The sequence below is a fragment of the Paralichthys olivaceus genome, chromosome 6 (assembly GCF_024713975.1).
Source record: "Paralichthys olivaceus isolate ysfri-2021 chromosome 6, ASM2471397v2, whole genome shotgun sequence".
NCBI lineage: Eukaryota > Metazoa > Chordata > Actinopteri > Pleuronectiformes > Paralichthyidae > Paralichthys > Paralichthys olivaceus.
The window spans coordinates 18862274-18889830 of NC_091098.1; the positions used below are offsets into that span (position 1 = coordinate 18862274).

Here is a 27557-nt window from a genome sequence, read left to right on the forward strand (position 1 = left end):
TGTTTATTCTTCATCGAGTCTGGAACTCTCTTCATGGCACAGAAAAGATAATGAAGAATAGAAAAAAAAAACCAAATGAGACTCTGCCTCCAAGGGCACATGGGTAATCTTAATCTTTTATGAGCATGGATCTAAATAAAGAAAGCCTTCATATGCTGGTCGGACAGCAGTGGAAGATGTAATTTGCAGCTCTGTGTTAGTGTTGATAAATGAACAGCAGAGATGGAGGAAGCAGCTCGTTCTGCTGATGATGTCATGTTAGGGAGTATTATTTGCCTCAGTGTGTGTTAGTTGCACCAATGCAAAAAAACAACGTCCTGTTCAACAACAGTTCTCAGGTGACACAGAATTTCAGTTTGAATAAAAAGCTCCACAATCATTTGGGGGAAATCAAGTCATTCAGGCTGATGTGGGGATAAGATAACATGAATTCTGTTTTGCTCTCAGGTTTCTGCCGGCCTCAGACATGTTGACCTGGTTGTTATTAGTGAAAAAAGCATCAGGAATTTCCTGTTGTGTGTTTGGGCTCTAAAATGTGTGAGAAGAGAAACTGAGAAAGAAGGATAAAAGAAAGAAAGAGCGGAGAACCAGAAGCGACAGCCTCGGGTGCTCTGAAAGGGAGAAAAGCCTCGTCCTTTTTTCTATTGTTGTCCTCGACGAGCCAGACTCTTGGGTCTCCTCCACAATGCAGGTCCCCTCAGAGCAGCACACTGCTGGCTCTCCTGTCACTTCATGTTAGTGTCTCCAAGAAGAACAGCAGCACCCGAGGGCCTGGACACACTTGTCATGAAAGAAGTCTTCTGGACACACACACACAAACTGAGTGAGTCAATAAGGGGGCGTTTGGGCAAAATGGGAACGCAAGGAGAACCTCCATCAGGGCTTCTAATAGAACTATAACAGTGACCTTATTTCAGCCTCAGCTCTATACTCTCCCAGCATCACTCTCTGCCACCCACCACCCCAGATATGCACACACCGACATTTTTATGGCACACGTTCAAAAAGCATGTCCTCATAAGAAATGGGTTTGTGAATGAGTGAGCTTCATGTGCTCAGGAAGTGCAGGACAGTCACTAATGTATTCTACTAGAAGCTCTTACACTGACTGACTTCACATGTAACAGTAAGATGGAACAGCTGTTAGAGACCAACTGGGTAATTCAACACACACACACACACACCCTCAACCCACATTCCATGATTTAGGCAAATGGATTCTCCTGGATTTGTTGTTTAATGTGTTTGATGGAACAAACAGAATCAATGGATTTTGCATCCATTAAATCCTAAATTAGATTTTTCTTCATCAGTGTTGCACTCTAAGGACTTTTTTTTGTCTTGAGCATCACTTGATAAAGATATGGTTGAAAAAAATGTCCCATAAAAGCTAATAAGTGGATCTTGAGTCAAAATGTATGTGCCCTCCAAAAAACAGAACCCAGATATGATACTGGCATAAAAATGACTACACTTCAGCTTTGCATCAAATCATTTAAAGTCTTGAAAAGGTAAATGGGCTATAGGCCTGTGTGTACTCCAACATGGAGTATCCCTATGTTATATTACATAACACATTGAGGTATGTGCCTGTCTGAGAAACTTGTTACATTAATAAATGTATAAAAGTGACACAAACTATTAATCATTAATAGAAGTAACTATAGACTGATGCAAGTCTGCAGGGCTCCTGGAGTGATGCTCAGGCTTCAAAGTGATCACAATGCAAATTCTTTTTTTTGAGTCTTCATGATGAAAGAAATGCTTTTTTCTTTCAAATAGAAAAAACAGCTTGTTTCCATTAATACCCTGAGGTTATTTTTGGCAAGAAAGGAGGGGCTTCTCCTGGGTCCCAGCTGGATGCAGGTGGGCAGGGCGGCGTGGGACAAGGGGGAGAGGAGAGGAGAGGAGAGGAGAGGAGAGGAGAGGAGAGGAGAAGGGTGGACAGGCTTCTTAAAACAGGCAGAGCAGAGGAGCGTGTGTGACAAAATGAGATGTGAAGTGTTCCCTCAGTTAGGCCGCAGATGTGTAAAACATTTATCAAGCTGCTGAGGAGAGAGGTTGGCCCCTCCACACACACTCAGAGAGAGGAGGAGAAGGAGAAGGAGGAGGAGGAGGAGGAGGAGGGCGACTGTGAGAGCAGCTTTTAAGATCTTTTCTATTATATATATCACACTAAGCAGCGGCTACAGAAGGAAATCTAAAGGCCTGTGCAGAAGAGGAGGGACAGAGTGAGAGTGAAAGTTCTGTGTAAATAAACTTAAAACATAAAATACATTACATTACAATTACATAAAATAGCAATGAAAATACTATTATTATTATTATTTATCAAGTGAAATGATATTCAACTGCATGTGCAGTATTTTTAAGTGCAATATAGTACACATACTCATCTGTTCAAAGACCTTACCTTTAATTCCAGTAATAACTTGTGTTTTTATATGCATGCATGTTTATATATTAGAATAATGTGTCTACTTGTCTGTATGTTACATGAAGTACCACTGGAAGGGAAAGTAGAGCCATCAAATCCAATTAAATTGTTTGAATTGAACTTTTTTTTTTTTAATTTAAATTGTATGATGAATGTAGAAGCTGTAAAAGCTTTATGTGTCACATGTCTGATGCTTTGGCTTCCATTTTGAATAATGACCCTGTGGACTAAAAATGTGCAGAGCTTTTTTTATGGCGCTTGTCAGTGTGTGCCTCACACGACCACCAGATGGCGCCAGTTGCTCATGAGTGGCAGCTAATTTAACTCCTCAACACAATCACATGAAAATCATTTCAATTCAAAATGGGACGTAACATAAACAAACACCAATATGGATCTATAACATCTGACAACACTGCGGTGCAGCTGTTCAACGTCAGCTTCACCGCTGTAACGTATATGTGCAGGATTTCGATTGGCTGATTAGAGTCATTGGTCACCATGACAATAAATTGACCGTCTCTGTTTAAACAGTTTTGAATTAAGTGGCTCCTTCTGCTCTGCCTCTCCACAGACAGCTTTCAGGAACTAGTTGACGCCCTCGGGTCAGATCAGCCCCATCCCAGACCACCACCACCACAGTCACCTCCCCCCCCCTCCTACTACTCCACACACCAACCCTCCACCCAGTCAGTCACCTCATGTGCGACCGGCCGGCAGGAGCAGCAGGAGCAGGAGCAGGAGCAGCAGGCACTTCACAGACAAGAGCCCGGACCACAGCGGCACAGAGATCCTTCCCTACCCGGGGTTTGTTGTTTGGGCAAAGAGAAGAGAGGAGGACCAGGGGGAGGAGAATGGGACACCGGTGCCTGGAGTCCGCTCGGCGCATTTGAGAGCTCCTCCGACCCGCTTCCAGGTTCCTTGTCTCCCGACTCAGACTCACGTTTTCACCGCTGACACAACACAATGGGCTGCTGCAGCGGGCGATGCACCCTCATCTTTATCTGCACTTTACAGTTGGTGAGTTGACTCAAGTTATATCAAAACATTAATGTGGACATGATATGAATTAGAATGATGCTTTAACAATATAATAGGAATGTTAATTGGGCACCAGAAGCTGTGTCATGTTCTCCTGGAGTGTTTAAGACTCACGTTTCACAGAAACACTCATTAACTACTATAACTAACAGATGCTCACATCCATGTTTTCATATTTTCTGCCACAGTTCATTCGCTCTGATATTTGCTGCTCTCGTGTTTGAGCAGAAATCACAACAAGTTGTTCCATTACAGCAAATGTTGTTTTATTTCCCTGTCTGATCCGTGAGGAGATTGGTTGTTGTGACAGAAAACATATGGTCGTGAAGTCAGCTCAGCTCTCACAGCTGCAAGTTAGAGCCTGAATATGCTGTGTGGTGATCTGTGATGAGATTCATCAGCAGATATATGGATTTTCTCTTGTGAATGACTTAATGTAGGCTCAGATCCAGATAAATCACCTGAAGACAGCATCATATGGTTCTGACTGAGGCATCTTCTGGATGTTAATCTAGAAAACAGACACTGGCTTTTGTCTGCATTCTAGATTAACATCCAGATTCATGTTGGAAAGCGTCTTTAAGACATCTGGCTCTGATCTTAATGTTTGAGGTGTTGTTTCTCAGCTGTATCTATGAAAAGTGTTTATCCAGATTAAAAGCAGTGGATGCATTGAATTATAGCTCGTTGGAGCGTTTCAATTTCTGATCAGTGAAGTGTGGACTGTGACATTTTCACTGATGGTGACCGTGCAGCTTCAGATGATGCTTCCCATCGACTCCCGGGCCAGCTTTGCCTTTGTCACCATCCCAGAGTGGAGTTCACTTGACAGAGTGTGACGCTGTTATTTATGATGGTATTAAAACTGAGCCTGCTCGCACCATAAGCCCCCGAGTAAATGCCACTTTTAACAGCTAAGGGAGCAGTAAAATCTCTCCCCCTTCACACAAAGAGTCACATGGGGAAGTTTTGATGTATTGTTACATGCATGGGGGAATCCAAAAACAAATTGAACGGGACAACGTGTGATGGCAGCTGGTATCAGCCACGACTGTCTCGAAAAGTAAAAACACCTCTCATTTCATAATGTTATGTTCTCCGGGCGAGCCAGCGTTGGTTTCTTGCTGCGGTTACATACAATTTCAAGTTTAATGCTCTTAGAAATATAAGATGCCGTTGATCTAGATTTGAGTCTTTCTGCCTGAGGTTTTTCAGAGAAAAGGGATTAAAAAGAGTCTTTCTTGGCAGTTCTTTCTTCTTTAGTTCATTCCAGTGAAGTTTTGCTGCCTCCGGCCTGAGTTTCCTGCGGATACTTCCTCTCTTCAACTTCAAAATTAAAAGAGAGCTGGTGTGTATTGCTGTGCAATACTTGTGTGCGTCTGTCAAGTTTCAGCTTTGTAAATGTATCAGAGAGGAAACTCAGAGGTTAGTATGCTTTAGAACAATGTGATGTTACTTCCTTATTGAAATTGATTTGTTCTCTAATGACAAAGACACACAAACGGAGGGGTCTGGACCCACCTTGAGGGACACACCTGTTTTTCAGTTCCAGACTTTTTTTTTCTGCCTCATTAGAGAGAAGAGGGTCGACTATTTGTAAAGAGGTTTATAAAGCTGTCAGTGGGCTTCCTAAAAAGTCCCTGAAGACTCCTGGAAACAGCTTTATTTTCCCCAGGCACTATTTCTGGATGACCTGACACTTCCTGTCTGCGGAAACACACATACACACACACATACACACACACACACACATACACACACACATATACACATGTTGCACACGCGGAGACAAAATACACCTCCAGGCGTGCATGAGTTATCACGGGGGGTTCAGGTTTTATTCTGTAACACAGAAACGTTTTCATGACCATCAGCCTGTTGCTACATGTGAGCTAACTGTGGGACAGTCTTCTAGTTAATAGTGTATCTATCCAACATTCCCGGTTCCGCTTTAACTCACATGAAGTACATGGCAATAATTATACTACATCAATAGATATTGACACACTCAGAATAAGACACATTCATCCTATATGATGGTTTAGCATATACCACGGTACTGACATCGTTAATCATAGGCAATCATGGACAGATTAAGTATGGCAACACACCCACTCGTCTAATGTAACGTTCATACTATTTCATTGCATCATGACATACATGCAATGCACATACAATTTACTGTACTCCATCAATATGCACCAGCTACACTATTTTAGCTTACCTGTAACACAGAAACGTTTTCATGACCATCAGCCTGTTGCTACATGTGAGCTAACTCTGGGACAGTCTTCTAGTTAATAGCCCGACCACGCCCCAAGGACCCCCCGGGGCGTCATAAGGTGCCTGTCCATATATCAACCTTTCTGACCATGTTAATGCCAATAATAATATGCAACCAGTGTTGATATTCCATCCAGTATCAATCAGGCAATAACAAATACAAACAATATATAACTGCAGAAAAAACGTCTGGCAATCAGAGTAGTAGTATGGGGGGTGGTAGCTGTTTTTGCTGCTCCAATCACTGTGGGTCCCACACACACCTGCACACTTCTGATGGGTCAAACCTGCAAAAGAGGGGTTATATACATATACATGTATATGTGTCCACATGAATATACTTGTGCGTGCGTGTGTGTGTCTGTGTGGAGCAGCATGGCCAAGGGGCCCCTCCACTCTCCCCTGGCTGAAACCTATGCATTGAAAATGAGCCGGCTTATTCCCAGTCCATTACAGGGGTAAAACTACCATTAACAAAACAACCTACTCTGCTCCTCAGATGTAAAAATAGCCCCTCTGAACCGCTGTGTGTGCTAATTAGCCAGGCAGAGTGCTTTGATCAAACCTCTCTTGGCATCTCGGCCATCCCCTAATTGAATTGTGGTGCGTTTCTTCATCAACAGGCCGAGCGGTGAGACTCATCTCTGTGGGACAGAAGGCAACAGATAATGAGTCGGTATTGATTGAATCGCCTCAGTTGCCTCTTCCCTCTGAGGCCTAACTGTTCCAGACAGTAGGGCTGGCTGGTTGTCAGAAAAAGCCGGTCAGTCCCAGAGAACGGCGAGCGTTGGCAGGGAGCCCTGTCTGTCTAACGATTTGTTTGTACTTCGGGAAACAAGCAAACCCGTTTGTCTCAATGAGTGGGTTGTTTGAGGCGTTGACCTGACGCTGACCCGGTGTGGATGTGTTTCAATCGGTCAGATCCGGGAACCTGTCCAGACATAGTGTGAATGTCATTGAAAAGCAGAGAGGAGGGAGGTGCTCCAGAGTGGAGCTGGTGGTTAATGCGGCTCCGTGGACAGTAGGTGATTGATGCAGGAGACCTCTTCATGGGTCATGGTGGTTTATCAGGAAAGGGCAGACGGTCACACGCACACTCACATTATCATACTGAACAAGGGTAATGAGCTCAGAGCTGAACATTGACCCGGAAAATGTCTGTCTGTAACTGCACCGGCAGCGCTGATGACCGCGACCTCACACAGAGACACAGACACTATTTCATGGATCCGTCTTCTCACACGCAGACACACCCACAGACGCAGCTGCACATTCTGTGATTTATAGATTAGTAGGTATAGTGGTGGGTACAGATTATAGCCTTTGGGTGGAAGTTCAGCTCTGGTGGCCTCTGACAAGATGAGAGAAAAGAAGGAATGAGCTGAAAGACAGAGAAGATAAAGTCGTCCGTGCTGTCGCAGCCGATCACTTGATTTGTGCCTATGTGGGATTCAGGGCTGTCAATTTGGTGACCCCTGGTACAGACACAGGAGAGATCTGAAAGTTTCACCTTCATCAGAGGGGGAATATAACAGGCCGACATACTCATGAACTTGGTGTGAATGTACGTGTGTCATATCTTGCATCACCCGGCCCACTTTTCCTCTACTCGTTTGATGACATAGCTAGAGAATATACTAACTCTGTAGTGAAGGCTTCAGAGAAGAAAATCGGGTTCAACCAAAGTGCTTCCAAGAAAGTTTTAGCAGATAGGCAGAGCGCCTCACCCTGAAGGCACGACATTATCCCTTGGCAGGCATCACGTCATCTCCCACACGTTACAGAGGATTTCAGCTGTTTCTTTTCCACAGCACTATTAATATTTGCTGTATAGAAGCACTAACATTGGAATATGCATGAGCGTAGAGATGCTGGATGTCATATCAACATCCTGCCGCTCCAACCTTAAGGTTCTACGTGTGCTTGTGTGTCGACATACACGCTTAAGCTGTTTTCAAACACGAACTCCGGATAATGTCCGCACAGTCGGGTCCAGGCATTTTCTGGGCTTTTCAGAATTTCAGGAGATTATTCAGAGCATGTCGGAGGGCAGCTCTACACCCCCGCGCACACACAAGGTCTTGGCCCACCGTTTTGATATTAATGCACCGTACAACTGTAATTAAGAGTCATTACTGCCACTGAGGCAAATTGCATGGTAATAAAACATTGTACTCTGTCAGACATGGGTGTGTGAGTTACTGCTACTGTATAATCCTGTCCTGTCTTGCCTGTTCCAGAGGTGATGCATCAAAACCTGGTAACTAACATGAAATCTCTTGGCACGGGCTGGAGGGTTTAAATTTCGCCAGCTATCCAGATGCTACAGACGTTTTATTTACAGCTTATGTGAGAGCTTTGTTCAGTGTATGTGTCTGACTTCTTTATAGTGTCTGTATGAGCATGGAGTCTAGTACGATTAAACTGTATTTCCTTGCCACCGGTGGAAGCAAGAGGCCGGCTAGATAGAGTGGATGGTCACAGCTCCTTTATCTCTGTTCCTTTCCGTTTCGTCCTCGCCTCTCTGAGCCTGCTATTAAGTTTTCATAAAGCCTCTCTGGACTGTGATTCATATCGTTGTGAGCTGAAACACATTTTTCCCCCCACTATTTGCTTTGGCGCGTACAGATGGTGGCAGAGTAAGATAACGTCCCTATTTGAATTATCCATGCAAAATGTGTGTGTCACAAACAGTGTGCTGTACAGAGACAGGCTCCCCATGAGCAAGGTGTACTCACCAAATCCCAGCAGATGCCGACACTGATGTTGTTGCGTTTCTTACTTGAGAATGAAGATTTAAATGGCTCAGGGCTCAGGGTTTTTATTATCACTGTTAACATACAGTTTATACACAGGGATGTGGACTGGGCTCAGGGTTTCTGCCAGACTGAGACCAGACTGAACTCTAGCTCAAACTATCTCTGATGAAATATAATAACAGTATGTTCTTCTCTTGTAGAACTTAATGATACAAATACTTTTTGATCTATATGATAACAACACCCTCCCATCATAAGTAACATTAGTGAGCCAAGCTAGGGTAGCACCACCAAAGCCTTAGACGTGCATTGCCAAATGCATCTCTGCTGCATTATCATTCTGCTGTATAGGAAAACCACTAACATCACAATTGAACGACACTAAACCAACAGTCCACCTGCAAAATATACTTAAGGGAACTTGTTTTTGTGGAACAGTTTCATGTACATAGGTTAACACAGTTGATGAAATGGGTCATTTCCCACAAAGAAAAGACCACAAAAAGGAACGAGTGTGTGATTTCACAATCCAAATATTTGTCTTCGTGCCATTTTCAGCGTGTAAGTTGCTTGCTCAGAGGTTGCTCTCATTGTTTCCTGCGGCTAAGAGGATTGGGAAAATGGTTACAGACCAGCAGCGGATAGAGCGGAGAATGCTGTGTGAAATATATACGCCCAGAAGCAGGGTTATACCCACAGTCTGCATCCGGTGAGTCAGACGAACAAAATCTACACTTACTGCAGTAGAGGCAAATTAATCCAAAATCAAGTCCAAGTAAGGATTTAATGGAAAATAAAGCAATGGTATTTATGGTGAAGTGTTACTAGTCCTCTTGTCTCCTAGTTTGGAAGTTACATATATTACTCGAGAGTCCCAAGGCACTATCTCAACAGTCGGCACAACCTTAGTAAGCCTGATACACCCGAAATTGTTCGGCAGCTTAGGAAATGCGAGGACATGGTCACCGACAGAAATAATGTAAGTCATTAGGACCTGGTTAGATTCCTTCATTACAAGTTGCTGCTCAGGCAATTAAAGCTACATGACCACTGATTAAAAGCTGTTGTGTTAATGGTGGGAATCAGTCGACCACTGATTTGTCTGCAAGACTCAGCTCTTTAGGGTAACACACAAAATCAACTACTTCAAGAAAATGCATATTTTAGTCTGCTGTGCCTTTTAAAGAAGGGGTTGTGTGTTCTGTTCTTTTGCAGTTAGGTTAGGTGTTCAAATATCATTTAACCACTTTGCATATTGGCCAATTCAGAGTACTGATCTGATACCAGTTCATTAAAAGAATAAATGACGCTACACTACAAGAAATAATTTCTTCTTCACCACTCTAAAAACGGTACTTGCCAGTGGTTGCACAGTTCTGTTTTGGATCGGTGAAGAAAGCTGCAGTTTTATCTGGATGAAAGGAATATACTTTAATGACATGGTATTGAATCAGTACATAGATGTGTGTATGATTTGCAGGTGCCTAACATGGCATTTTCAGCCATACTGGATGCATTTCTGATGCTGGTATTTGTATTGGAACTGTTCCAATACAAATAAAGAACAATGGAACATCTCTTCTTGCAAAGATGTCTTGAAAATGGGAGATGGAGTGAAGAGGGTTCTAACAGTATGTGATCCTTGGTTGAAGAGGCTGCAGTAATCCATGTGTTTTCAGGAATGAAGGTTTTAACCTTGTCTCACGTTGTCTTTGTCTGATTGTCATTTTCTTTGTGAAGGTCATGCAGGTTGCCATAATTAGGTATTGTATGTGTGTGAGTGCTGTTCTTGTGCTGTCAAATGGACCCCCGCTGTTCAACACTGATTGTGGTCTCGACCTAGACTGTGTTGATTGCTGTGTTTGAACGGCCCTCATCCACAGAAGAGTGGACCCTCACAGGTCCTGTCTGGCCTTCGCTGCAAGAGCCAGCACCAGCACCATGAAGAAGATTGAACAACAGGCTATGTTGTGTGTGCGTGTTTGTGTGTGTGAGTGTGTTGTGGGTCACAAGGGAAGGTGACTATATAATGAAAAGCTAAGAGTTTTGGAGTCCCCACCTCTCCCAGTGTGTCATCATCTCACCTGAGAGCCTCATGCATCCTGGGTACACAGGGACGAGATGCACAGCTTGAATGTGTAATGGGTGTTCATGCTCCACCCATAATGTGTATCCTTTGTTAAAACACAACAAGGCTGTGTGTCATCTCCCAATCCCATTTTCTTTGGAACAGGGAAATCCTCTCCTCCATTTTCTCCCCCTACTGGGACTCCAGGTTGGAATATGTTTGAATTATTGATCACCATCCGATTTATCGGCGAGGCCAGAGCCACTGGAGATTTGGGGGGGGGGGGATGCAAATCGAAAGGTGGAGAGAAAAAGACAGAGTAACAGGGGGGATGGGCGGAGGTTCGACCTCTCACTCCAGGCCAATTATGAGCATGACCCTAGAGACCTGAGATCTGAGTTTAGCTTTTCTCTTTTCCCCCCCTTTCTTTCGTATTCTTTCCATCTCCCTCCCTCTTTCTGGCGCACTGTTACCACGGAAACCTTTATGTGTACTATAAGATGCTGAAGAGCCTGCAGGGAATAAACCAACCTGTCAAAGGGAAACATTGGAAAGTATGATGCAAATCTGAGTTAGCGTGCTGGTAGATGACCTCAGGGTTGGGCTGCAACAGAACACGGGGCTCAGTAGACATCTTGCTCTCAGGACAACTGTCACTCTAAAGATAGCTCTACTCACATACATAGCCTTTAACCTCACCACAGAAACGACCCGCCCAGTCAGATGCAGCTGAGATGTGTTTACTTGAGTCCAACTTTACTTGGAGTCAGTTTATTGTCACGGTTTATCTGGGGTTACTTGTGAAACAGAGATGAGAACAGTCGGGTTTTGTGCTAATTGAGAAGAGGAGATGACCTTGCTGTTGTTTCCTGACCTTCTGTGTGCATGTTGGTTCATGATACTACATATGCTGTTGGAAAAACCATCCCCTCTTTTCCCCCGGTGGCCCTTTTTACTTCTATTCTCCATTTTAATGTCTTCAATTTAACAGACCATTAATTATGTGGTTATAGCAAAAACCTTGGGCTGGCAGATTTGAGTGTGTGTGCATGCAACCATCCAGTGTGTCTGTCTGTCTGTCTGTGTGTCTGTCTGTCTGTGTGTGTGTGTGTGTGTGTGTGTGTGTGTGTGTGTGTGTGTGTGTGTGTGTGTGTGTGTGTTCTGCATCAATGACACTGCAATATTAAGCCGTAATGGAGATAAAACTAGAACTATTTGCAAGCCCATTTCTCTGTTTCCATTCCAGTGTCTCCATCTGTGTCATTGGTTATAGTGTGGCATTGAATAAATTGCTTTGGGAGCACCACAGCCAGAATGACTATCTTGACAGATCAGTTGAATGACTGCAAAGCATATTCGTCTCACTAAAATCCTCCCCACTATTTTTTGACATTTAGTCCTTGTTTCACAAGAGGCTGATGACCTCAAGTATGTTTTTGCTGTAATATCCCCAACCTTAGGAGGTTATGTTTTCACCCCTGTCTCCTTGTTTGTTGGTTGAATTTGATTTAATTTAAGGGGACTGCTTGGCCTTAGGATGAACAAAGTATAACTTTCTCTACTGCTGATAAAGAGTGATGGTATTATGATGAAAGGAAAATTAATATGTAAAACAGAGCTGGAGGTTGTAAACTGCTGACAGTTGTTTCTCGACTGTGTATTCTTGTAGAGAATTTCCTATCACAGCTAAATCACTCATTAATTAGGCTAAAACCCAAACACCATTCTGTTCGATCTGGGAGATGGTGAGACAGAGATGGAGAGAGGATTGGCTGGTTTAAGCTTATATCATTTTGCCACTTTCCCTCCATCCTATATTATTTCTGTGTTCTGGTTTTATCCACCGTTTTCCACTTTCTGCACCCCTGAGAAATCAAAAGTATGTTTATGTATAGTGATTTTCTGACATGAACTTGTAGGTGTTTTACTTTTGCATATGACGAACGCGTTGGGTCACAACATTATGAAAGTATCCGGAAAATTCAGGCAAGGGGTGGTGCCTATAGAGGTTGCAGGAGGCAGGACATAAAGTATAAATTCTGCTGTGGAAATCCAAAGTTTTTGTTTACAGCACATCGACAACGGCCCTTATCGCCAAATCTCTTGAATCTCGTTGTCTCTCCATAGTTGAAATGTTTGTCGGAAGGTGTTCTATGTGTACGATGACTCTTTGTCATCCTGGGATATATGTCGTCTTCTCCGTTGCATGTTAGAAACATCATCAATACAGCCACTTGCTCGCTGCAAATTTAGATTTTCTTGCTCTATTCTATTCTCAAATGAACTCACTTTACCAGGAGGCAGGCAGGAAACATTGCCAGAAACAACTGACTCTGACATTTGCGTTCTCATATGTGTTGCCTTTGGAAATTGTGGGGGAAATATCCTCACTAAAATCAGCCTGTGTGTGTGTGTGTTCCTTTGTGTCGCTGTCAATGAATATTTGTTAATGTTACCTGATATTCTTTGTTGTGACTGATTCAGTTTGCTGCATCTCTCATTTTCTATGTGACACCCCCATGCAACAAGATGCAAGGAGACAAACTTGCACAAGTGACATTCATCTCTTTGGGTTGAGACTGAAATCAAAACACCCGCTGCTGCTGCTGCATCCATCCTCAAGTAGATGCAGTAAAGACCAAATAAGCTCCTAATAATCCAAACATTGCTGCCACCAGATAAACTTTAAAGAAGTGTTTGGCTGACGGCAAGGAGGAGGAAGAGAGATAAAGGGAAGAAGAGGGAGGGAGCAGAATAAGCGTCTTAGGAGAGATACCAGCCATGTGTGGAAGGGTGTTTGCTGTCACAGTGAACAAATTTGGGTCATATCGCGGTGAACTTTACTTCACCATCAATTCAGTTGGTTGACTTAAGTGCTTGAATCCTCTAAATGCTGCTTGGCCACTTTTACGCAGACTGTTGTCACAGTGAGAATGAAACAGACAGCAGACACTGGCAGATGTGGGATAACTGTTAAAAGGTCCCATATTTCACATCTCCTGTCGGGGGCTTCTCTGTGGAGCTCAAGCTAGAACAGCCGACCAGGAGAGAGGTTCGGTGCCTCTCGTCTGTAAGCAGAAGTCTTGGATCTTGTTCTGGGAGCACCCAGGCCTCCAGCTCACTCTCGTTGGCTGCTCGACCTTCTGGAGGAACCAATTCTGTGTCAGTTTGTGTCAGGGAAGTGTTCATAGCTGCAAAATGTGAGACAGCCGGGGACATCACTGTGGTGGGTGATATGGGTGGAACATCTTGAGTGGTTTACCAGGAGAAGGGGTGGCCTATATAATGTAGTGTTTTGATACATTTGTAAAAAGACCTGCTAAAAAAAACATGAAAATCTTATTTCCTATAATATAGGACCTTTTTATTTTTTAGCTAAAGATTCCCCATGGATATTACCATATAAACCAAATTTAAAGCCCCTAAAAATGTTGCATGATTTGATCTCTGTAACGTTAAATAATCATGACTAAATTTGCAACAGTTAATGAAAAAAAACATCTTTTATTATTCATTATAAATTTGATCGCTCATAAACTCACTCAGCTAATCTGTTTTATTGGGACTTTGCCCCATTAAAGCTGAATCAAACTGATTTATTAGGACTGTGTGGGTGGTTTGAACAGATTTGACTGACAGTGTCCCAGCAGCCCACCGACTGTCAACAGACTCTTACTCACATGTTCCTAAATCCTGATGGGTTTCCTGTGGACTTCAAACTTCAGTGAGAAGAATAAAAAATAGAAACAGCGAGATGTCTCATGTGAAACAACCAGTGCTGCGTCTATAATAACTCATGTTAAGAAGCTGATGGAGAACACACACACTCTCACACTTAGAGGGAATTTGTGGAATGCTCTTTTCCCCATGTGGTCGCTCTGATCTTTATGCTCTAATTAACACTTGTTAAAAAGTCTCACAGGGTTAAAGCCTAATCATAGCTCAACTATGACACACTTATTGATCTACTTAACGAGGAATGCCAATCATATTTACTTTACATACACACTGACGACGATGTGTTGAGTAAAAATAGAAGATCACTTTACTCTATTCTTTATTTCACTGTCTGCCTCCTGTCAATATATTGGGGCTCAGTAGCCTTCTAACAGTAAACATTTGAACATTTCACAATAGAATGGACAGATGTTGCTAATAATATTGTGACCCAGTCGGCCATGACAGTGAGACAGTGAACAATCATACACAGGACCAGGACCCTGTCACCAACACAGATGCTGTTACCTGTCAAAATGTCCATGGGTGAAAAGGGCCTCTGGCATTTTTAGTAATACTGTCAAAGTAAAACTCATTTATGTTCTCTCACAGATTAAAAATGTGTTATCTTTTCACACTGCAGTGTTCAGAGTTAAATTACAGACAGACATCCATGTGCATTATGTCTAGTTGAGGAGCTAATTGCAAAAGCTAGTTTGCAAAGCGCCCAGTGGCAAAAGCATCCATGCAGGTTTAGCCCCACAACGACAGACTTCTTCACTTTGACACAATAATGGAGCTGCGTTATTTTGACTTTCCTGTGGTGTTACATAAGTTCTTGTGTATCTAAATTATCTAAAATCTGCCAATCAGAGCAGACTAAGCTTTATCAGGAGGGGGGGCCTTAAAGAGACAGGAGCTAAAACCAAGTGTTTCAGACAGAGGCTGAAAAGAGGAGTTGCAGCAATGGATTTATGAACAAGATTATTAACCTGACCTGAAGCATAATATTTCTTGAATTAATTGTTTTATGTTTTTGTTTGAATTCTGGCTTTGAGGAAGTCACATGTCACATCACATGTAATGTCCATCTGAAGGATTTTCTAGAGGGCATGCTAATGATTTGAAAGTAAAGCAAGTGGAGAGGGAAATGCAAAGTGAAATAAAAGAAGCAGATGAGATGTGGGATGAGGAAACTGGGCAGCAGATGGAGAGATAAAAAAGGAGATCAGAGTGTCTTAGAGAGGGGTAACATTAACCACTAAGAAGGTCGGTCAGGCGAGGACTCGGAATTTGTTGTTGAGCCTCGTTCAACTGAACTGATTCAACTCAAATGAATTTAACACAGTTGCCCTCAATATTTGACCAAACTGAAAATGTTTGGACTGCAGACCATTAGATGTTCATTACATTGACTTAAAGTGAGTAAACGGTATCAGAGAGCACGTTACAGCACAGAGCCGACCACAGAAGTGAAAGAAGTGCTGCAGCACTCCAGAGGGACACTCAGTTCAAAGTGATGGCTTATGTTTCTTTCAGTGGGACAGATTTGTTTGTTGTGTGTTCCCAGAAGCACTGAGAGATTAGCATGTTATTAGCACTAAAAGCATCAAGGCTTTCAGCAGACATGTTTCAAAAAATCAAGAGCCACAGTACATGGAGCTCTGCACTCGCACCACCACCCAAAACCAGTGATGAAGTACAAAGGGGAGTAGCTGCTGTGAGTTTCACTGTGTGGACCATATTTCAAACAGCGAAGAAGAGAGAGGCTTTATTACAGGCACCCTACCTTTTAATCCCTGTCTCAGCGGTGGTCGACCAGGCACCACCACGGGCTATCTATCTATCCAACTCTCCATGTTCTCACACACACACACACACACACACACACACACACACACACACACACACACACATATTGAGATTGGCACCATTAGTTACACACAGATCAAGCAAGCACCAGAGTATAATAACTTTACTCGGGCGAGAGGTGAAAAATTGGATTGGAGAAAGTTTTTGAGAAGTACTTTACTGCTGCTGGGAGTCACAGGGTGAAGACAAGCCAGGACAGAGCATGGCACATAAAAATACAGCTATAGACTGTTTCTGTTTTTCTGTTTATGTATATTTGGAAAGGAACATGTTTTGAAGTAACGAAGCTGTGTGTACTCGCAGCCTCTCAACACAGATCACATGGACGTTTTTGCTGTTTTCCACAGGAATCAATGCAGAAAATGCAATGGAAAAATATCAGGCATGTGTAGGGAACTGGTATTTATGAGCAATTTGCTGCAGCTTGTTAGAGTTTAAGGGACTGTTAGAACTTGGCAACAACTTGGTTGTGTTCAGGGGTAAAATTATCAGGTCATTCACTAGAAAAATACAAAGTCAACCAAAACAAACCATATTCTTTATTATTTTCTATCTTGTTAATGATCTTTGTGTCCTGATTTCTGTTGCCTTCTAATTTTTAACCTGATTCACAGGGCTCACATCTAGAATGAGCACTAGATAATGTCTAGGCTTGTCTTTTTTCCAGGGACTCCAGACAGGCAGTAAAGTCTCTCTATCTAGATAAGATGGTGAAATCCGTATGAAACAGAAGTGGTAATTGGGATATTGCAGACGAATTGCCCGTCTGAATCCTATCGCTCCGTCTGGCTCAGCTCATCGGCTAATGCTTCGTACGTCTAAATAAAAACAACGCATTAGGGAAGACACTAAGATAAAGCACAGGAGATAATGTGGTAACTGTAATTCACCGCTCACATCTGCTGGCACTCCTCAATGTCGTCCTTATGCTCAACTGTGTGAGTCAGAATGATATGCTTGAACACAGGGGAGACTGACTCATGCAGCCTGAAGTCACACAAACGCAGACACACACACACACACACAGAGACACACACAGACACACACACAGACACACACCTGCTTTTCGAATCCGCAGATCCGGATGACACATTCAGTAACATGTTATCAAAGGACATTTCACAGAGGACACAGAAGGAGAAACACTGATGTGAGTTATATTATCTGGAGGCGACGGTCGAGAGCTGAGAGAGTCACCAGTCAAGTCTGTCTTCTGTCTCTGGGGGAGTGTCGTCTGGTCCCCCTCACACTTTCACACCGTCTCAGTATGAGTGACCTGCCACCTCTGTGTCTACGTCCTCAATACGTTACTTTTACAACACCTCACTTTTGCTCTGTTCATGCCTGAATTACACTGTCTCACACTTTCTCTTCTTGATTGGGTCTCATCAACTGACAATTAATTAATGGGGTTTTATCACGTCACTCTTTTATGAAAGAACACAAAGACCATTCACCTTAACTTTCTTCTCTTTGCACACAGCTGTTGTGCAGATAATCTCTATATTTTACAAAGCTACAAGTATTGGTCATAAATCTGGCCTCCTCCATGTTAGTGGATGTGACCAAACTAAAAAGTCAACTGCAAGGACTCTGGCTCCAAATGTTAAAGATGGCAGTTTTGCATATCACTAAGCTCAGTCTGTGTTTGAAATCCCTGTTAGATGCTGAGGCCATGCAAAATGTTATTTCCTGCATTTCAGCCACTTATCTTGAGCACACACACACACATCTTAATTAGCTCCTCTCAGACGATGTGGATCAAGCGTCGTTTTTCTCTCAGACACGTTCGCTCTGATCCTCTCATCACTCTTTCATCTGTGTATCTCTCTTCTTCATGGCTTGTATAGGAAGGTGGTGATGATTGAAATGTTCTGGGGCTTTGATATTAACGATTCGTGCATTAAGGAGAGGAGGATTTATGGTGTAAGGCCGTGTCCACTTGTGTGTTCTTCATTGCTCATTTTTCTACATCTCAAAGAACTGAGTGAATGTACACAAGCTGGTGTCCTCTAACAGACGCAGCAAAATTAAGCTCTATGATCTCTGTTAATGATCTGTTATCACATGGCTGAAGGTAGTTGGTAGAAAATAAAACTATAGAATAGACAGAATGATAGAGGATGGGCTCTAGTGGGGGTGCAAGAGGAGGTTTTTGCCTCCTGCTGCTGTTCTCAACCCCCTAATTGCTAAATATTTATGGTGGGCTTGGTATGTGTGGGCAACATGCTTCTCCACATGTACACATCCGAAACCAAAATACACACTGAGAGATTCTGTCACCGCAGTGGGAGTCACTTGTGCTGGCAGGAGGTCAGCGGGAGGCTTTTACAGGCCGTTATGTAGCCGGATCACTATTCCTGGAAGAGCATTGGTATCTCTTTATTAAATTCTACCCCACTCTGCAGTAACCCGCTCCCTATGAATTGTGGGCTAATTGTCTAAGATGGCTTTATGTGTGTATGTGTGTGTTTGTGTGTGTATGTGTGTCCAGGGTGGGCAGAGACCTTTATGTCCTTGATTGATTGTTGTCATCTTGGTGGATTATTGAGTTAGCAGCGAACGTGATAGGCTCACTGCAGCATCCCAAAGGAAAGAATGCACGCACACACACACACACACACACACACACACACACACACACACACACACACACACACACACACACACACACACACACACACACACACACACACACACACACGCACGCCCCTGAAGCATATACGCCTCTCTGATTCAACAACTGTTTGAAATCTTTGAGGGAAAGGGTCCATGGCCATGTATAATGAATGTATTGGGATCTAATGAATGTGTAGTTGGATGGATGAGGGTTCATGGACTTTAACATGACAATATATCTGTAATGGGACGGTATCCATGTGGGATTTTACGTGTGCAAAGGACATGGTGTGTGTTTCTGTTGTCTGAATAGTAGTGAGCAGAAAGTTGTGTTTGACAAAAAGAAAAATGATTGTGACCGACGTTTTAGACTTGAAACAATAAACCTGAATTACACTAAATTAAAATTAAAAAATATCTGTTTTCTGTAATCGTGTGGAGGGAGCCACAGTTTGTTAGATCTTGACATGACAAATTGATGCAGAAGACCATATATTCAAAAACACGTTTTATAATCAATTAACAGTTATACTGTTGAATCCTGTTGTTCCAGCTTACCTTGTGTGGACTGACACAAGACAGGTTAGGATCATATCTGCAGCCTCAGCAGAAATCCAGATACTTCAGACCAGTCTTTGTTTCCCAGTCCTGCTGAGTCTGTGTCCCCTGCAGCCCCAGGTTTCTGTTCTTGGTTGACTGTTGTTCTGCTGTTGCCATTGGCTGCAAGGTTTAACTTGTTGTGCTCACCATGATTATCTGAGTTATCATCTTCTTTCTGTCAGCTCCAACCAACCTGTCTCCTCTGATGTCTTATGAAGATGGTGTTTCTGTCTGTAGAGCTGTGGTTCACTGGATGTTTGAACTGGATGAGTTAAAAGTCGTGAGGCTGTTAAAATAAAAAAAATATGTTTTTAGAAAACCATTTAGGTCTTCTCAGCCCGTTTACCTGCAGGCCAGCTGTGTGCCATCTTTGCTGACACCCTCCTGCGTGAGTGTTATTGAGCTCTCAAACATTGACCCAGACGACTCGTGATGTTATTCATTCCCTCCAGCCTCTTCTCCATCCAGGGGACAGACAGAGGTTATTAAGAGGGAGAGGGAAGCTCAGTCGTTCTACACATACTTCATTTGTGATTTTCTCTCATCTCTCCATTTTCATTATTTCCTCTCCATCCATCTCCATCTGTTTTCCTGCCATTACTAGATTATTTTTTTTCTGACTGACAGGCTCTCTCTTTGACTTTTGTATGATTGTGTTCGGTGCAGGTGGCAGTTCACACACCACGCCCCCTGTCACTTCACACCCTGTCTGTGGAGTTACCGCCCTCCATGTGAGAGTGTGTTCATTTTTAATTATCACTTGGGATTTGATCATCACCCTCCCCTGCCTGTCACAATGTTTCATCGGGTTGCTGGTAACAAATCCATTACATTTGGAAGAGCAGCCATCACTGTGTATCGAGCATTTGGTGTGTGTGTGTTTGTGTGTGTGTGCATGTGCGCATTTGTGCGCGTGCTCATTGGTGCGTTCCTATCATTGCAGCAGAGAAGAGATTCCTCCTTCCCTCATCCATCTTCAAGCGCTTGGCTGGGAATGACATGTCGACACACAATCATTGCTCGCAGGACACACACACACACACACACACACACACACACACTTGGAATGGGATAGACTGGAATTGGACTGGCAAAGGAATTTAAATTAAATGGTTCACACCCATCCCTGTATTTTGCCCCAAATGGAATGCTAATTCAACTGACTCACAGTCGTAGGTTAATACTCAGTCCAGACAAGTGTTTTACCTGCATCTCATTACTGATCTCTGTCCATGCTAATGCACCTGAAAAGGCAAATCACATGAATCTTGTATATTCACATACACTGGGCATGCGCGTGCTGTTGTAAACAGGAGGCAGATTGTCCACTTTGTAGTTGCAGAAGATACAACGAATGAGGAACAGCAAAGGTTAAAAGAAAGACCAAGGATCTTTATACTTGGACTAACAACAAGGTGGAACTGTCACTGACAGTTAGGGTGAACAAAGCTTGTAATACGTTGTGTTCTTTCTTTAAGTCTCAGTGGAGACTTAAACAAAACCCGGGAGTTTTCAATATGAATCATGGCTGCAGTGTTTCCAAACATCTCTGTTGTAGGGACCTGAAAACCGTAATACAAAGAAGTGTTATGGAAGCCAGGTTTAAAGTAAGAAAATAAAATATTAATGTATTAAACATATCAAATTACTGAGATTTTTTCATTTTAGGTAGATTTTACAATTACTTCTCTATCTAAAAAGAACTATATATCAGTAATGATGTAAAGATGGTTGAGTCTGTAATGAGAAAACGGTGGCTTTTCATTTCACAGGGTTTAACTTTGCTTGTACACGTGCATGTGTGTAGGTTGTTTGCAAGCAAATATTTTAATAAGCATCTAAGCTCTCTGCAGTGGTGTTATGAAGCAGGGCTCTCACCTCCCGCCATGTTCCCAGAACTTTATTATTCCTGGAGGCCACTGGCAGGACTGTTGGAAACAGTGAGCGTCTCCTCTGCTCAGCGGGAGACGAATCGATATATCTGTCGATGTTTGTTCTCTAGAACTTTTAGTCTTCACCTCGAGGCGATGCTGTCGTCAGGGCTGTGCATGACATTCCCCTCATTGGTGGGTAGTGGCTGCGAGGTATATTGTCTTCAATAAAGTATCAACAGTGCATGGACATGTTGGCAGAGTTTATTTTGTATTCTGCCATGTTTGGTTTGTGCAATCCCAGCATGTTGCTCGGTTCACTCTCACAGCAGGTGAGACGTTTTTTTCTTCCAGAACATATGAACCTGATGACAATTGTTTTTCCTTTTCTCTCTCTCTCTCTCTCTCTCTCTCTCTCTCTCTCTCTGTCTCTCTCTCTCACCCTTCAGTTGCTGGCTTTAGAGAGACAGGTCTTTGACTTCCTCGGTTACCAGTGGGCCCCCATCCTCGCCAACTTCGTCCACATCATCATCGTCATCCTCGGCCTCTTTGGTACCATCCAGTACCGGCCGCGCTACATTGTGGTGGTGAGTACACGTCGCGGACGACTGGTAGAACGTGTGAAAACCTGGTGCAGTCACATAATCCTTTCCTTCACGGTTTCTGTTAAGCAGCGTCACATCACTTTGCATTAGTCCTGCGTCTGTGCTTGTGCTCATAGATTGGACATGTTGTTGACTTTCCTTGCTAATTGCAAATTGTGCTGCAGTCTCTCCGGCATTGTGCGACACCCTTAAATCACTCAAATCCCATGGTAATTAGGGCTAATTAAAAAGGGGTGGGCTGGCTAAGGAGCTCATCAGATTTATACTCTGCTCCGACTTGCTGGACGGAGAAGGTCGTTCTCTGAAACACGTTGAAAAGCACGTGCCACAAGTTGCTTCGCTGCTTTTGTTAGAAAGCGCCGCCATGAAGCTCCACCAAAGTGCTTTTTACGCACTTCAGTTTTTATTTGACACCATAACATTCATCTGAGGCATAAATAGCCTATTTTGAGCTGCATTAGCGGAAGCGCAGATGGTGATGTTAATGACAGGAAAAGATTGGGGGAGCGAGAAAGAGATACAAAGGAAGGGAGAGTGAATAAAGAGAGACAGGGGAGGTGGAGGAGAATAAATGGAAGCCACACAGGATGAAGGAACAGAGGAAGCAGGGATTGGGGGGAGGAGGGAAAGTAGAGCTATTGTCTCATGTCAAGTGGAAAATTGGTGAGAGGGCAAGTTCAGCGGTTTCATGATTCAACATGTATGTTTTTGCAAAGGGGCTGTTTTTTCCTCCGCTCTTCCTCTGACATTTTAAACACACAGTTCATCGGCAGTCAGAGGATTTCACAACCTCCACACTGATGACTCTCTCTCTCTGACAGTAAATACCTCTCTACCACTGCGTTTCTTTCAACAGTCGACTGTCTCACTGTACAATTTTGCAAACGCTTGAGTTGTGAACTTCAGCCGTCTATAAACCTGCATCTCCCTCAGGCCATAAAGAGACTTGCTGAACTTACCGGCACCCTTTTGAAAACAATGAGGTCTCACATACAAACTTAAGTGCATGTGTGGTGTTTGTGTAGAGTGTGTAGGTGTGTATTTATTCATGTGTGTTTGTTGGAGGACACCTTGCTTGAGGGGCTCATTCATTAAACCCACCACGTTTTCAACAGTTGTCATATCCTGTTCTGTTCAGCTTGTTGAGTTTCCATTATAATCTGTGTGTCTTTGCCCTGCAGTACACAGTATGGGCCGCTCTGTGGGTCGCCTGGAATGTCTTTATCATCTGCTACTACCTGGACGTAGGAGGCCTGTCCAAGGTGAGACCCCCCCTCTGCTGTTTTCTCTGAGTCCTCCGTCATTCATCTCTCAACCATCTTTCAGCAGCTTTGTCTGTTTTTGCCCTTGGTAGAGGATTATGGTAAAATGTACACTCACATATGTGCTAGTATACCTCTTTACACCAACAGTAGGGGATTCACGCAGTTCCCCACAGGTAACTCACGTTCAACATCACAAATGGGCCAAAAACCTACATGTGACAAACCTTGCTGTCGATACGGAGAAAAAAAATCTCTGTAGCACATTGTTCCCAAGACATAAGAAAAACAATAAGTAAACAAATGTTCATGGCTTTTTACGCGCCAATGCCGAGAAGTTAAATGGTCTGTATTTATATAGCACTCTAGTCTTGATGACCACTCAAAGCACTTTACAGTACAATTCATTTTTTTATTGTCAGCACTTTCTCTTTGAGAACAGCATTGGGGCAATTTGGGATTAGTATGTTGCCCGAGGACACTTTGACATGTGGAATGGGGAAAACTGGGAACAAACCGCAGACCATCTGGTTAGATAGATTGATCCCAATTTGGGAAATTATTGAAATAATTGGTTGAAGGCCAGCAAGCTCTATCCCTGAGCCACAGCCACCCAATTTACGTCATAATGTTGCGCTGGAGAATGTGCACAGCTTCGTTTTGACTGAGAAAATAAAGCTGAAGAAGAAGAATTTAGGGTGTCATGTTTTCATCACTGTCGATCAGAGCCACAGCTGATAAAACCGGTGACAGTCATTTCACCCGAGAGAGAATGTCCACTGTATCCATCCCCATTCCTGAAAATCCGGATGTTAATGAGTTAGAGTGAATAGAACATGGACACATGAAGGGAAACACACACTATTGTCTTTGCCAGGAAAAGCCTCACATCAAACTCTTATTGGCAAATTTCCTAAATGTATTCATCCTTAATTCTGACCTGATCTGATCTACAGATACAGCTACATTGAGTATTGTTGATATAAAATATGAAATCACAAACTTTATCAGTACTATATTGTATTTTAGCTATAATTAGATATATTGCACTGCCACAGGTCCTTTCTGCCTGTGACGAGCTTAAAGACACAGACATGTAGTTTGAATCCAACAGTGAACTTTTAGGAAAGCACCATGTTCTTTTAAATTGTCTGTGTGGTGCATTTACTGACCTTAGCAGTGGGGGGGCTGTTTCCTCCCTGCCAAGTTTCAAGTGGAGGCTTAATAGGTGAATAGAGGAAAAATCCCCACTCCAAACCACCACGCTCACACACACACACACACACACACACACACACTCACTCACACACACACACACACACACACACACACACACACACACACACACACACACACTCACTCACTCACACACTTTTAAATCTTATGGACTCCCTGTGGTTCCTAAGTGCAGATTAAGCGTGTATTTATCCAGACAAAGACAAGTGTTTGGGTTGTCACCTCTCTGTCTCCCTCCTCCTGTCAACTTGTCTTCTCACAGTATTTTCCCTAATCTTGCTGATCCTTTTGATGTTATTTTTTCTTCTAATATACAACAAGTTTGCAACTTCCACATCTTGTCTTTTTCAAGACAGCACCTCTCTTTTCCCATCTCCTCCCTACAAGCCCCCTCACTCCCTCCCCCAGCCTCTCTAGTTATTGATGGGTGACTTGCCCGGTTGCGTATCAGACCACTGACAATAATGTTGGCAACAGTCCTCCTCAGCACAACCTCGGAGAGGCAAAATGAATTTCAGAAACACCTTCCCAAGCTCCAATGACTTTTTCGTTGGGTGATAGATCTTGGCTCCATCAAGTGTGTCTGTCTCTCAACGCGTATGTCTACATGTGTCCAGTTTGTGTGTGCGTGTGCGTGTGCGTGTGCGTGTGCGTGTGTGTGTAGCTGTGTGCTCCTGCACAGTTCCTGCTAGAATAATGAGGCTTGTAGGGGCCAGCTGCTCGGGGCTGAGACTGGGCATTAACCTGACAGATGGAGCCAGCCTGGGCTCCCAGCTCTGCATATGGTGGCCAGGAGGAGAGCTGGCTAATGGAGTGCCCACACACACACACACACACACACACACACACACACACACACACACACACACACACAAGCCCTATGTACACATGCATGACCAGACTTGATGCAACGCTTTCTGAGAGGACCCCCCAACACATTTTATTTTAAACCAGTCTAGCCTTGCATTGACCGATGTTGACAGCACATCACTGGAGGGTATGTTTTTATTTATATGTGAATGAACTGTGTGTGTGTGTGTGTGTGTGTGTGTGTGTGTGTGTGTGTGTGTGTGGGTGACAAGCCCCTCAATGTGCAGGGTTGTCAGAGTCATATGCCACATGCTCTGTCACCTCCCATTGATATCCCTTATCCCCTCCCCCACAGTGCGAGTCAGACTGACAGACGGACCCCTGCTACTCTGCACACACCACTGTCTTAAACACTTTTAATCATTCACCACTTCTCTTTTTATTCATTCATGCTCACACTCCGAACACAGAGACACACACTCTCACTGAGCTATCTGAATATGAAAAAGCCTCTTTACTCTATTCGGAAATAAAAATAAGACTCTTCATGTTCCCCAAATTGGTTAAGCTTTTACTCTAATTTAAAAATGTTATTTCTCTTCTCTCTTGTGGTATTAACAAAGAACAGTGTACAAAATGCTACTGTCTGGCAGCTGCTTTCTTTAGTTTCTGTACAGCTCATTGAATCTACCATGAAAGGTGCTTTGCAAATAAAACAGCCTTGCCTTTAATTCTTTGAATGTCAGTTTTTCTCAGATGACCCAGTGGATCTGAGCTTGGACCAGACTCAAGTTGTTTCTACAGCTAGCGAATGCATTAATAGGACATTTTTGCAAAGGTTCAGATGTTTTGCTCGATTAGCATTTATGAGCCGTGATCAAATCACAGTTCTTGACTTCACAGGTTGTCTGATAACAGAACCAGAAAAAGGGGAGAATGAGATGAAGATATTGTGGTTGGTGACTTTTAGAGCAGAGGGAGAAAAATAAACTTAGTAATCCTCTCATTGCTTTGACATTTATAAAAACAAACTTAAAGAAATTGAAAGATCAGATTTTATTTAAAATGAAGTAGAAGCACGCTCAGAGAGTAATAACCTCCACCAAAGTTCAACAGCTTCCCTTTGAAACCACATATAAATTGATTCTTTCTGGATTTTTATTAAAATGAATAAATATTAGTCCCCTAAACTTGCCCATTTTATTCATCAAGATTAATTATTCTCTGAGAAATCATTGAAAATGTTGAAAAAATACTTAACTCTCAATGTTAAAGAAATTCCTTGATCTGCCTCCTGATCCAGTTCTCCATAACGCATAATTCTTAATAACAAACACAGATAACAAATAACCTCTTTGGCAAAGTTTATTATGTTTCTTAGATTTTTCTGCCTCTCTCGGTTTAGCTCAGCCTCTCCAGCTCCTGGATGAATATGCAACCACCCTGCATGTGCATCTTTATGAAATCTAAGTAAATATGAGACCCAACAGCACAGTCTACAACATCCAGTTAGCCACTCGTGTTCACTCCCCAGTGTGATCGCACAAACACAAATTATCTCTGTATTTCAGACACAATGAATCACAGAAGTAAGATTTAAATCATTTGATGTTTAATACCTCATCATCTCCAGTGACTCCAGTAACAGGATTTGTGTCCAAACACGTACTGAATATTGTTGAACAAAGTAGATTGAGCGATATCAGGAGAGTAACCTTGAATCTAAGATTGATTCAGGCTTTTAGGCTCACGGGAGCATAACAATAACGCTCCTGACAGTACGTTGCCCAAAAGCCTCTTCGATATCAACTGCTGACATTGTGCCACAGCTTGAGCAGAGATGGTTTCCCCGGCTCGCGGGCTCAATCAATGGCATCAGTCAAGTCATTAGTCTCCTACCTATTGACCTTCAGCCGACTTTGTTTCTGAGACAGAGAAAGAGAGAGACTTATTACATTCAGCAGCTTTATGTGATATCGTTCATGACTCGTGCTGCATATCTTCCCTGTTGTTGAAGTTGATGCGACCAGTGTTTTTATGTACGTGTTGTTGAAATATGTCCATTAATAATGCATGTCTTGTCACTGAGGGGCAGATACAGGGTTAGATTGCTGTATTCGGGTATTGATTCGTGTGAGCGTCTATATTTCTGTGTTTACGGGCTCATATGGCTGTGTGCAAATTGAGCAACCACAGAACACACAGTCGACAATTTTCATATTTAGATTTTTTCACCAGGAAGTAGTTCCAAACAGACTTGAAGACTGTTGAGTCTGTGAGGAACACATAGCTCAATTAAATGTACATTTTAAATCTTTTAAGCACAACAAACTGAAGTCTCTCCATCTCAGTGTAATTAGAGTGACAGCAGAAATTG

At 42.9% G+C, this 27557-nt stretch overlaps 1 protein-coding gene across 3 annotated transcripts in view; it reads left to right on the forward strand.

Annotated features, from left to right (window-relative positions):
* Positions 1 to 27557, forward strand: part of nkain4 (sodium/potassium transporting ATPase interacting 4) — a 50421-nt gene that overhangs the window by 1037 nt on the left and 21827 nt on the right. For 2 of the 3 annotated variants that reach the window (XM_069526940.1, XM_069526939.1), the window contains 3 exons: positions 3012 to 3457; positions 21717 to 21854; positions 23054 to 23134. In XM_069526940.1, coding sequence (XP_069383041.1) covers positions 3404 to 3457; positions 21717 to 21854; positions 23054 to 23134 — 273 coding nt within the window. In that variant the 5' untranslated portion in view covers positions 3012 to 3403. Of the gene's footprint in view, positions 1 to 447; positions 824 to 3011; positions 3458 to 21716; positions 21855 to 23053; positions 23135 to 27557 lie in introns of all 3 variants that reach the window. The other variant, XM_020095869.2, reaches the window with a different exon arrangement.